We start from the raw sequence: 12,543 nt of genomic DNA, 5'->3' as shown, positions 1-12,543 counted from the left end.
AAATGTAATGTGAGAGGCGAGGAAAGGATGACAGGATGATGACAGGCAAGCATCGGGTAAAGTATTACTTAGCAAAATGAAGAGATGACAGATGAGGCATGAAGCGAAGGGATCAAAGAAGAGAAGAGAAGAGAGGCAGGATCAGGGCAGTTGAGTGTACGGGAGAGGAAAGACAGAGGGTGTTGGGGGGGGGGGGCAAGATGAAACGAGGCAGAGGCAAAATTCAAGGGACACAAATTGTGGTATGCCCGGGTGAATTCCAAGTCAGACCAGAACTGAAACATTAATATTTTCCAACATCACTTATTACTTTAGTCATAGTGCATTTTTCACTCCCCCTTCTCTGGTGAAAACAGTACCCTAACCCCAAACCCTAACCCTGAATGTAAGTATAAAAGGTAGAATTCAGTTTTTCTATTTTTCTTTTGAAGAGTTCTCCCTGATTCAGCTTCTCTCAGCCGATCTTTTTTGTCTGACACTCAGGATGTCATCACACACTCATTTACATACAGCCAATCAGATCAAACAATCAAAATATGAAACCCCACCCACCCTTACCGCCAACCCCTGCTTGTACTTGTCACTCAAAGGTCAGCTCATGAATATTAATGACAGCTAAACCACTCCCTCACAGTGCTCGAGACAACGGAGAATAGTTATAAAGTTACTTAAAAAAACAAATAAATAACCCAATGTAGTGGCCATTTACATTATGCCATGTCATTATTACATTTATGGCATGTTTAAAGTTTTTTAGACATGATTACTGATTTTGGTCTGATTTTAGGATATGGAGATGTCGAGGAAAGGAGAAGAATGTGGGTAAATATTGGGAAAAAGGTAATTTAGGAGGGAATAAGAGGGGAAGTTTGAAAGGAAGATGAAGGAAGTTGAATCAGAAATCAAGACCGGGTGTTGCCTACAAGCAAATTGACCACAGTGGTTGAGTGGCAGCGTTGAAGGCATGCATTATGGTTCAGAATAGAATGTGAGCTACCTAGATGGGACTGAATTTATTTACTCATTTGTTTATTTGTGTGTATTGAGACAGACAAATATATTGAAAAACATCGGATACATTGTACCATTGTATTGTATTACAATTCCATTGCTAGTCTCTAGTTTATTTATCAAGTGAAACAATATTCCAGTGAATGATTTTTTGATTTTGATATACTCTATTGATCCCCAAAGGGAAATTCTTCTCTGCATTTAACCCATCCTAGCTGTGTAGCTGGGAGCAGTGGGCAGCCGCCATGCAGCGCCCGGGAACCAACTCCATTTCCTCTTTCCATGCTTCAGTCAGGGACACAGACAGGAGTACTAACCCTAACATGCATATCTTTTTGATGGTGGGGGAAACCCCAGCACTCGGAGAAAACCCACTGCAGACACTGGGAGAACATGCAAACTCCACACAGAGGATGACCGGGGATGACCCCCAAGGTTGGACAACCCCGGGGTTCGAACCCAGGACCTTCTTGCTGTGAGGCGATAGCGCTAACCACTGTGCCACTGTGCTACCCAAATGTAACAATAATACAAGTTGTACCAAAATACAGAACATTTGTATTATCACCATACAAACAGGTTTGTATGGTGATAATAATCCTGCAACAGAATCATAAGACATACCAAACATAAAACACCACAGATATCATTGTAAATGTAAAATGTCCTTCTAGATAAATCTATATACATGATGTTTTACTCCCTTTTTGGACCTGCACAAGAAAAAGCATTTTCTTTATTCCAATCTCTTCTGAGACACATAGAAAGCAGTAGCCATGATCCAAGAGAAGCTTATCTATATACACTGCTCAAAAAAATAAAGGGAACACATAAGCAATGCAATGTAGCTCTAAGTCAATCACACTTTTGAGATACCAACCTGTCCAGTTAGGAAGCAACACTGATTTGTGAATCAATTTCACCTGTTGGTAAATTGTCTAATTTCCACCAGGTGGAAATTAGACAATTTGCAAGACAACCCCTATAACAGGAATGGATTTGCAGGTGGTGGCCACAGACCATTTGCCTGTCCTCATCTTTTCTGGCCGATCTTTGGTTAGTTTTTCATTTTGCTAGTGCCCTCACCACTAGAGGTGGCATGAGGCGGTATCTGCAACCTACAGAAGTTGCTCAGGTAATGCAGCTCATCCAGGATGGCACATCAATGCGTGCTGTGGCAAGAAGATTTGATGTGTCTCCCAGCACAGTGTCCAGAGCATGGAGGAGGTACCAGGAGATAGGCCAGTACACCAGGAGACGTGGAGGGGGCCGCAGGAGGACAACAACCCCGCAGCAGGACCGCTATCTGGTCCTTTGTGCAAGGAGGAACAGGAGGAGCACTGCCGGAGCCCTACAAAACGACCTTCAACAGGCCACTAATGTGCAGGTTTCTGCTCAAACAGTGAGAAACAGAATGCATGAGGATGGTATGAGGGCCCGACGTCCACAACTGGGGCCTGTGCTCACAGCCCAACACCGTGCAGCCCGACTGACCTTTGTCAGAGAACATCTTGGTTGGCAGATTCGCCATTGGCGCCCTGTACTCTTCACAGATGAGAGCAGGTTCACACTGAACACATGTGACAGACGTGAGAGAGTCTGGAGACGCTGTGGAGAACGTTGTGCTGCCTGCAACATCCTCCAGCATGACCAGTTTGGCGGTGGGTCAGTGATGGTCTGGGGAGGCATATCCTTGGAGGGCCGCACAGACCTCTACATGCTAGCCAGAGGTACCATGACTGCCATTAGGTACCGGGATGAGATCCTCAGACCCATTGTCAGACCATATGCTGGTGCAGTGGGCCCTGGGTTCCTGCTCATGCATGACAATGCTCGTCCTCATGTGGCCAGAGTGTGTCAGCAGTTCCTGTATGTCGAGGGCATTGATGCTATGGACTGGCCTGCACGTTCCCCAGACCTGAATCCAATCGAGCACCTCTGGGACATCATGTCTCGTACCATCCGCCAACGCGATGTCGTACCACAGACTGTCCAGGAGTTGACCGATGCCCTGATCCAGGTCTGGGAGGAAATCCCTCAGGAGACCATCCGTCGTCTCATCAGGAGCATGCCCAGACGTTGTAGGGAGTGCATACAGGCACGTGGAGGCCACACACACTACTGAGCCTCATTTTGAATCGTCTTGAAGAATTTCCACAGAAGTTGGATCAGCCTATGTTCTCATTTTCCACTTTGATTTTGAGTATGATTCTGAATCCAGACCTTAATGGGCTAATGATTTTGATTTCCATTGATCATTCTTAGGTTATTTTGCTCTAAACACATTCCTCTGTCTAATAAATAAAGATTTTCAGCTGAAATATTTCATTCATCGAGGTCTATATTGTGTTTTTAGGTGTTCCCTTTATTTTTTTGAGCAGTGTATTTATGATGAATTCACTGCAGATTACACAAATACACACAAACACACGATAACAACCCTGAATCATTCAGACCATTTTGTTCGGTTTAGCATAGATTCTGTTTTTTTATGTGATTTTTTTGGGGGGGGGGGTGTTATGCAATGTCTAGACAGAGGGAAATGATACTTAAACACATGAGAGCATTAAGGGGATTTCGGGACCACCTACTTGTGTGATACAGGCACCAGTGAAGGCAACAATGACGGCCACTACATTGACGGTGAGCTGGAACTGCAGGAACTTGGAGATGCTGTCGTAGACGTTCCTCCCCCACATAACAGCTTTGACAATGCTGGTGAAGTTGTCGTCGGTCAGAATGATGTCTGAGGCTTCTTTCGCCACGTCCGTTCCAGCAATACCCTGACGGGAGAATAACAGATGATTACATTCGAAATATTGTCATAATGACACATGGTCAATCTGAGTATTCTGCATGAATGTTATGTTTATGTTCAAGTAAGAGAGAGGGAATGGGTGAGTGTGTGGATAGCAAATTAGAGTTAGGAAAATGTTCAAGGTAACGTCATTCATGCGTACCAGATGGCATAAAGAAATGTGTAATGATAAGTTTGATGCTGAGCAGACAGTAATTCAAATAAAAATTTACACACTATGCAGTAATTAAAGATTACTTTCACAATAATTATATAGTTCTAGGTGAGTAAAAATTCAAAGACTCAAGATATCGAATATTGCCACGCGGCCTGAAAATATTAAGCTATTATTTTTAAGGCTTATCACCCAGACCTCTACATCTGTCGCCATCTTACAATGCTGTGATTGCAACTATTCCCAAATCCTCTGTGAACAGTACACATGGCCATTGAAATGCTAGTTAATGGTCATGGCAATTTGCAGTGTTTTTGTCTGCATCTGCGTTTGTGTCATCGTGTGGCGTGCGGGGAGGTGTGTCGAAGGTGTCGGGCTGGGAGAGCTGGCATTTGATCGGCTGGGGGAATCTGGTCTGCTGCGTCTGGTGGGCCCAGGGACCACGGCCCTGCCCAGAGCTGCAGCCGGAGAGGAAACACAGGGGGCAATCTGACAGGACGCAGAAGCGGGGCAGGCTAAGCTAACTGCTAGCCCATGCAGACCGGCAGTTCCGACAGTCATCCTGGCTGGCATTCGTTCTCTGGACAGTGAACATTTTTGTCTGTGTTGCACTGAATGGACTGTGTTGCTAACTGTTTGTGTGTTTTTGTTTTTGTTTTTTTGCTTTGTTCTCTCTGTTTTTGTATGTTTTTGGTGGTGTCGTTTTTGGGAAATTTTGGATGTGTTTTTATCTTTTGTGTGTTGCACTGCTGTGGGCTGGGAGAAACAAAATTTCCTTTCTTTTGTGTACGCAAGTACATAGATGAAACGACAACTTGTTTCTGAATCCTGAATATGAAACGGATCGTTGTTTTCGGTTGTTATGCCGCTGTATTGTTTCTAAGGGTGGGGATACCTGCAGTCAGTTGAGACTGAAGAGGTCACTTAGATGAGCGATGAAACGTATCTGTCAATAAACATTGTGTCCAGATGAACTGATTCAACCTTCCGTGATTAGCAGGGACTTACTGTAGTTAATTGCAAAAGACTGCGACACAACACAGTGACACTTGGGGGAGGCAGCAAGTCAGCAAGACAAGCTGGTGGGGCCATAAACACGATATGCACTTGCAGTTTATGAGAGATGGCGGTATACAAGTAAAAGTTCTGTTACTCTTATGAACAACTGGGACGGCGTAGCAGTGAGTACTGGTCCAATTCAAGCACTGGTTAAAGGAATATTTGAACTGACTGCTTCCATTTTGCCATTTTTCTTGTCTTAATTACAGGAATCAGTTGGCAAGAACAAGACTAAGGTATAAATGAGTTAAGCAGTCGTTCTGCCTTTCAAAAGATTTCATCTGCACGATGAAACGTTGAACCCAGTGCTCGGCAGTCTACCTAACTCGGTTAAATACAACAATACTCGGAGATGGAGGCAGAAATTCCAGGAAAATCTTAACACTTCTCACTCGATTCGCTCTCTGAGCAACACAATCTCTGCGACAGAACAGTATTGTCGGACGCCATTTAATATTCTATTACACAGCAATCCCAGTGAGGGGGACATTAAATTGAAGACTCTTTGGGGCTGGCATCAAGATTTAATGGCTGTACTACAAATGTAATTACCTCAGCCTTTTTAATTTTGTTTTCTGCAAATGACGCTCTGTGGTAATATTAAGCATAGCAAAACGAGGCTGGCAGACTGGAGACAGGACAAATAAAGAGGATATTGTACGACACAAAAAAAAAAGATCGAAACTTTGAAATTATCACTAACCATCGCAAATCCCACGTCGGCTTTCTTGAGGGCAGGGCCATCATTAGTGCCATCTCCTGTCACAGCCACCACCTGTCGCGTCTCTCCAACTGTGCTGTCAATGATACCTGAATGACAGACAGAAAGAAATAACTGGCAACTGGCAATCAAAAGTCATTGAAAAGATGAACAGTAATACAGAGATTCAGGGCTGGTGATGAATAAAAGGGATTAACCGGAGCTTAAGTGAAACAAATCAAGATTTTCAAGATTATCTCTACACAAATGGTTTAGGGATAACACACCGTTGGCACCAAGCAGTCTTCTGTGTGTCTCTGAAATGCCGGCGAAATGATGTCCACCAGTGATGTCATTGGTGGACAATGTGTGAATGTGAAAACTTACTACCGGGTAGGGCTGTGCAATATGTCGATATATAGCATGTGATGATAGAAAACGTTTATGGTTTCACATTAAGCTCTATCGTTGATGTCGTTGTATCGCAAATCACACTCTTTACGGCAATATTTTTCATCGTTTGGACAACCCTTTGCACAGCACAGATGCAGACAGGAAATTTGCATGAAGGCAATACAAACAAACATGGAGGACAGTGAACATAATGCAGAACGGGGTAATTCCGAGCAGAAGGACTCTGACCAGCCAGGAAAAAACGAGGAGTTTGTACCTAAGAGAGGCTACTTCTATCATATAGACATGGTTTGAGTATGAAAAGTCTGACACGGACCAGAACACCATACTTTGCAAAATATGCCGCACGCCGGTCCCCACAACAGAAGACTCAAACACCACTAGCCTCTTTTATCACCTATGCAAGGATCATGTCAAACAGTACGGAGAGCGTCTATTTTATACATTAATATTTCGCTACATGCTTACTTGAAAATTTGCGCAAAGGTTCTAAATAAAAGGACAAAATAATCAAATATGGGTAAGTACCTTTTATTTTTCGAGTATATAATTCAAAATGCAATAAGAAATAGGCCTTTTCACGTATGGTCATTATATATAAACTATGTATTCATTGAATTTACAGAAAATGTGCTATGTTGTGATATGTATCGTTATCGTGAGATGAACGACCTATATCGTGATATGTATCATTATTGTGATATGAATGACCTATATCGTGATATGTATCGTTATCGTGATACGAATGACCTATCTCGTGATATGCATCGTTGTCGTGATATGAATGACCTATCTCGTGATATGAATGACCTATATCGTGATAGGTATCGTTATCGTGATATGTATAGTTATTATGACGTGACTGACCTATATCATGATATGCATCGTTATCGTGATATGAATGACCTACCTCGTGATCCGTGTCGTTATCGTGATATGTATCGTTATTATGACGTGAATGACATATATCGTGATATGTATCGTTATCGTGATACGAATGACCTATATTGCGATATGTATCGTTATTGTGATATGAATGACCTATATCGTGATATGTATCGTTATCACGATATGAATGACCTATATAATGATATGTATCGTTATCGTGATATGAATGACCAATACTGTGATATGTATCATTATCGTGATATGAATAACCTATATCGTGATGTGTCATTATCGTGATATGTATCGTTATCATGATATGAATGACCTAAATTGTGATATGAGATTTTGCTCATATCGCACAGCTACCACCTGGTTTGTTGATAGGATGCATTGTATAAAAAAATGTGAATGACAATATTACGTTATAAAACTGTACATAGCATAATTTCAGCAGTGTTTCAGAGACACACAGATGACTGCTCGGTATTATAGCTGCTAACAGAGTATTATTCCTACGACAGAGTACGGAGATAACCTTGAAAATCGTGACTGTTTCCATTTAAGCTGAGAATCAATATTACCATGATACAAAAACCTATTTAGTTCCTGTAGCTGTGGGTAGGTGACACCATAAATATTTTTCCAGCCATCCATGCGGCAAATAACTCGAAATGGAGAAATGGAGGATGTGCAGTTGCCTCTTGATTTCTAATAATGAACCTACAGTATCTTACCAGCTGTCTTTGGTAAACTAGTTTTTTTCATGCAGAGAAGTAAGTATAAAACCTAAATTGTACAGTGATAATATCTGTAGCCTGTCCCTTCCTTCTCTCTCTTCAAAACAGCCCTGGACAGTCTGAAGGAGTCAAAAACAAACTAAAACTATGGGAGGTGTCAGTTGAAATTAGGATATATCAATAACATCTCGAGACAATATATAGAATCAACCAGAGGTGGAAAGTAACGAAATACATTTACTCACGTTACTGTATTGAATACTTTTTTTGTGTATTTTGTATTTTTTAAGTACAATTTAAAATCGGTATTTTGTATTTTACTTGAGTACGTTTTGACTCAAGTATTGTACTTAGTTACTTTTTAAAACCTATCCGTTACTGAGTAAAAATAACAATTCAACCTACAGGGGAAAAATACGCGCCAGAACCATAGACAGTAAACCAATGGCCAGAACCAACAGTGACAAATGATGATGTGATTAGCACTGGCGCGTGAACATAGAGGGCGCGCGCGGACAAGCTAGGTTAGTGGGCGCGAAGTTTTTAGTTTCTAGTGCTAGAATGGGGGTCGACAAAGCAGGCACGGCCAGCGGTCGCGGTCCAGAAGACCCGGACCTAGAAATAATAGATGAAGCTCAAGCTGAAACATCGAAGTCTGTAGAACTAGATGCAGAAAAAAATCCTTGGCCACATTTGGAAGATTTCTTTTTGTTCAAGCGTAGGAAAGGCAACAGCATCATCATGCAGTGCAAGATGTGCCTCCCAGCAGTGAAGTACCTGTCTGCTTTCAACAACTCCACTTCAAATCTGCAGAAGCATGTTTTGGTAAGTATTTCTGCTGTCTCATTAGTAGTTTTATTTAATATAGCTGTTATGTCTGCACACATCGACAGTGCTGCATTTGATTTGGTGCTGTTCTATTGTGCTGGGATCGATTGGTGATGCCTGCGGGCTCTGGGTTGTTTGATCGGGTCTGCCTTTGATGCTGTGTCAGTCTAAATAAAGAATGCCACGGAGAGGTTGTGTCGAGCGACAGCGCTGTGTCCTGACGTGATTTAAAAATACAATAATAGCCAACCCAGGCTCACCCCATTTCGTGGGCATTTTTATGCTAGCACCTGCAACCATTGACAGTAGAAGAAACCCACAGCTAGCCAGCACATTCTAATTAGCTGCTATGCTAACATAATCAAACGTGACACATCATTAAGTACCAAATGAACTCGCTCCAGCCGACAATCCGCATGTTTATCGTACTTCAAACAGATACAAAACGCGTAATGTATATTTGCAGTCTGTTTAAGTCTTTAGGACATTGGCTAAATTTGCATAACAGCTAGCCCCTGGTACTTGAATGTGTAAAGGCTAGCTGTTAGTTGCTAGTAGTCTTGAGTGGACTCGGGGAAATTAGCCTTGGTTAAATTTAGCTGCTATGAATAGTCGGTGTTACCCCGTCGAAATTGCCACGGGTTTCAATTTGATTGTGTCTTTGAATTTACAGTCAAATCAAATGTATCAACTGTGTTAACAGAGAGGGTTGTAGTGTGAGGCACTTTGCCTAACCAACATTACAGGGCACTCAGCGCTCCTCCACAATAGGCGGGGAGCTAAGGGGCCTTACCGTCTGACCATGCTGAACATGTTAACAAATGTTAACATTGAAAATGTTGGGTTGCATTTCATGTTTCAGGTACTCAATGCATTTCAATGTATTTCCCTCCATTGGAAATGCGTTACAATTACAGGAACATGACTCTCCATGAGCAAGGGGAAAGTGTGACATCTGTCTTTGCAAGTTTAATCACATCTAGTGATAAATGTATGGTTTTAGTGGTATTATTGGCTTTCTCTTAATAATAAAGGCCAAAATGTAAAGTCTTTCTACTCGATTTACAAGGCAAATCAAGTAGAAAGACTTTAAATTTTGGTCTCTACTATTATGGAAAGCCAATAATACCACTGAAACCATACATTTTCCAAAGCTTGTGTCCTCTAGATGTGATTAAACATGCAGAGACAGATGTCACACCTTCCCCTTGCTCGTGGAGAGCCAATGGAGGGAAATACATTGAAATGCATTGAGTACCTGAAACATGACGTGCAACCCAAAATTTTCAATGTTAACATTTGTTAACATGTTCAGCATGGTCAGACCTTTCAAAAAAAGTTGGTTTCGTTCGATTGTAAGGAGGGTGCACGACTGCACGGTAAGGCCTCGTAGCTCCCCGCCTACTAGGCAGACCCAGAAAAGATTGTTTTGACTCCTTCATATCGACGACAAGGGATTAGATCACTAGTAGGCGATTGTTGCTCTGTGTGCATGCAAGCAGCTATGATGATTACACATGCATTGATATGTCTCCTTCCTCTGTATCATAATACTGGTAGGCTATAGAAACACATTGGCTTTTGATGTTGATTTGAAATCTCAATTTTAGCATTCAAATCCAAATCATTGATTTTGTTGGGAAGGGTGCAGCATTGTAATGCCCTCTGGATTGTGGCATATTGTGCTTAATACAATGTAATAGACAAAATGTGATGACTAAAGAAATAGAAAACTTTTATTTATCAAAGTTTTAATTTCAGTGTGTTTAATAAGCACCACATTGATTCCTCTACTGATAATACCCTTTTCTGTTTTTTCACAGAGGAAACATCCATCGAAACAGTTGGCTTTTAGCCGAGCAAAGCCAGAGAAGCGAACCCACCAAGCAAATCCACCAAGTCCAAGCAAACAAACAAATATAAAAGATGCCATGACAGTGGGAGGCAACCGCCGTGTGCCACAAGGCAAGATCGACAAGATCATCATTAGGCTAATATGTGAGGGCCTTCATACATTTAGTTTGGTTGAACAACCTGCGTTCAAAGAACTTTTGACAATGCTAAATCCACAATGCAAGGTCATTTCCAGGCCCACTGTCCGGCCTAGATTAGAGGCATCTGCCATTCAGATGAAGAAGAATGTCATGTCCCATCTCAGTAAAGTGAGCTACGTTGCCACCACTACAGATTGTTGGACTGCACACCAGCAAAGTTTTATTGGGGTGACGGGTCATTGGGTGGATGAAGAAACCTTTGAGAGGAGATCAGCTGCGCTTGCATGTAAGAGGTTAAGAGGGTCCCACACCTTTGATGTCCTTGCAGGGGCACTTGACGACATACACTGTCAGTATAGAATTAGGGGCAAAGTGGTGAGAACCACAACAGATAGTGGCTCAAACTTCGTTAAAGCTTTTAGTGTCTTCGGAGAACAGAGCCAGTCTGAGGATGCAGAATCAGATGCTGAGTCGGACAGAGATTCAATTGATGATGAGCCCACAGCCAACTACCTGGACACATTCAGCATCCTGGAGCAAGATAATGGCCTGGAGTACCAACTTCCTACACACCAAAGGTGTGCATGCCATCTTCTCAACTTAGTTGCCACAACAGATGCTGAGATAGCAGAAAAGAAGATGGACACATACAAGAGACTATCGCGTGCAGCCTTTGGGAAATGTCAAGCCATGTGGAACAATACGGGTCGTTCATACATGGCAGCAGAAGTTGTGGAAGATCATTGCCGACTCCAGCTCATCCGACCAAATCAAACGCGGTGGAATTCAACATTCATGGCTGTGGAGAGAATCATACGGATCATACAAGAGAAAGGGGAGGAGGCAATCAGGAATATTTGTGAAGAATTCAAATTGAAAACGTAAGTTTTAATTTGCATTTCAACAGTATGAAAGTGTGAATGTGTGTTTACATACTTGAAACTTAACTTTTCCTGCTTGATTTCCTGACAATTCTTTGTATTCTATTTATGCCAGGCTGACTCAAGCAGAAATTGCTTTCCTGACTGATTACTGCTCGGTGATGAAACCTCTGGTAAAGGCCTTGAACATACTTCAGTCAGAGACCAACACACACTTAGGGTGGCTTCTTCCAGTGATATGTCAGCTACAAGCAAAACTCAAAAGGCAGGAGACCTCATCCAAGATGTGTCTACCACTCATCAAAGCCATTCAGGATGGTGTCCAAAAGCGTTTTGGTGAGATGATGATGGACCCAGAACTGATTGCGGCAGCAATACTTCTACCGAAGTTCAAGACCACCTGGACAGAGAGGCCGGATGTCATAGAAACAGGTATGATTGCATCTTATAATAAACTGCTTTTCAACAGTGTATTGGAGATCTACTTTGTTTTATACTCAATACAATGTGGTCAGTGCTATAAGGCATTATGCATTATGGTGCACGCTTGGTAAATTAATCAAGTCTTAATTGTCAGAAATGTGTTGTTTGTCACTCGACAGGTCTGGCTCATGTCAGACGAACACCTTGACCAGATGGCAGAGGTGGAAGTGGAGCAAGTTGGACAACATTCCTCAGATGAAGATGATTTCTTCACCTCAATGAAGTCCAGAAGGTCAGAAGGTACAGGGGAGTTGGAAGGGTACCTAGCCTGTATCCCAAACGATATGGATCTGCTAAACTCCTTTCCAAATTTAAAAAAACTCTCTCTGAAACTCAACACTGGCCTGCCTGCTTCAGCTGCCTGCGAACGGCTTTTCAGTTGTGCTGGATTACTGTTCACTGCAAAGCGAGCAAGGATGAGCTCAACTAACTTTGAAAATCAGCTGCTGCTTAAACTGAACAAGAAGTTTGTAGACTAGGTTATAGGTGATTTAGGGTGTCACAAAACTAGTGGCCTTGATTTGCAATATTCCTCTCTGGAATATTGCTGCTCTTTTATGTTAGTTCCTTTAATTT

The 12,543-nt window shown here is 42.2% G+C and overlaps 1 protein-coding gene across 1 annotated transcript in view; it reads right to left on the bottom strand.

The window, feature by feature from the left end:
* Nucleotides 1-12,543, bottom strand: part of atp2b4 (ATPase plasma membrane Ca2+ transporting 4) — a 130,454-nt gene that overhangs the window by 21,735 nt on the left and 96,176 nt on the right. The window contains exons 15-16 of the mRNA XM_056275335.1: nt 5,746-5,852; nt 3,603-3,794 (exon numbers count right to left, since the gene is read on the bottom strand). Of these exons, the coding sequence (XP_056131310.1) occupies nt 3,603-3,794; nt 5,746-5,852 (299 nt within the window). The remainder of the gene's footprint in view (nt 1-3,602; nt 3,795-5,745; nt 5,853-12,543) is intronic.

This window comes from Lampris incognitus, chromosome 2, assembly GCF_029633865.1.
Source record: "Lampris incognitus isolate fLamInc1 chromosome 2, fLamInc1.hap2, whole genome shotgun sequence".
Classification (NCBI taxonomy): domain Eukaryota; kingdom Metazoa; phylum Chordata; class Actinopteri; order Lampriformes; family Lampridae; genus Lampris; species Lampris incognitus.
This window is presented reverse-complemented; position numbering and strand designations above follow the sequence as displayed.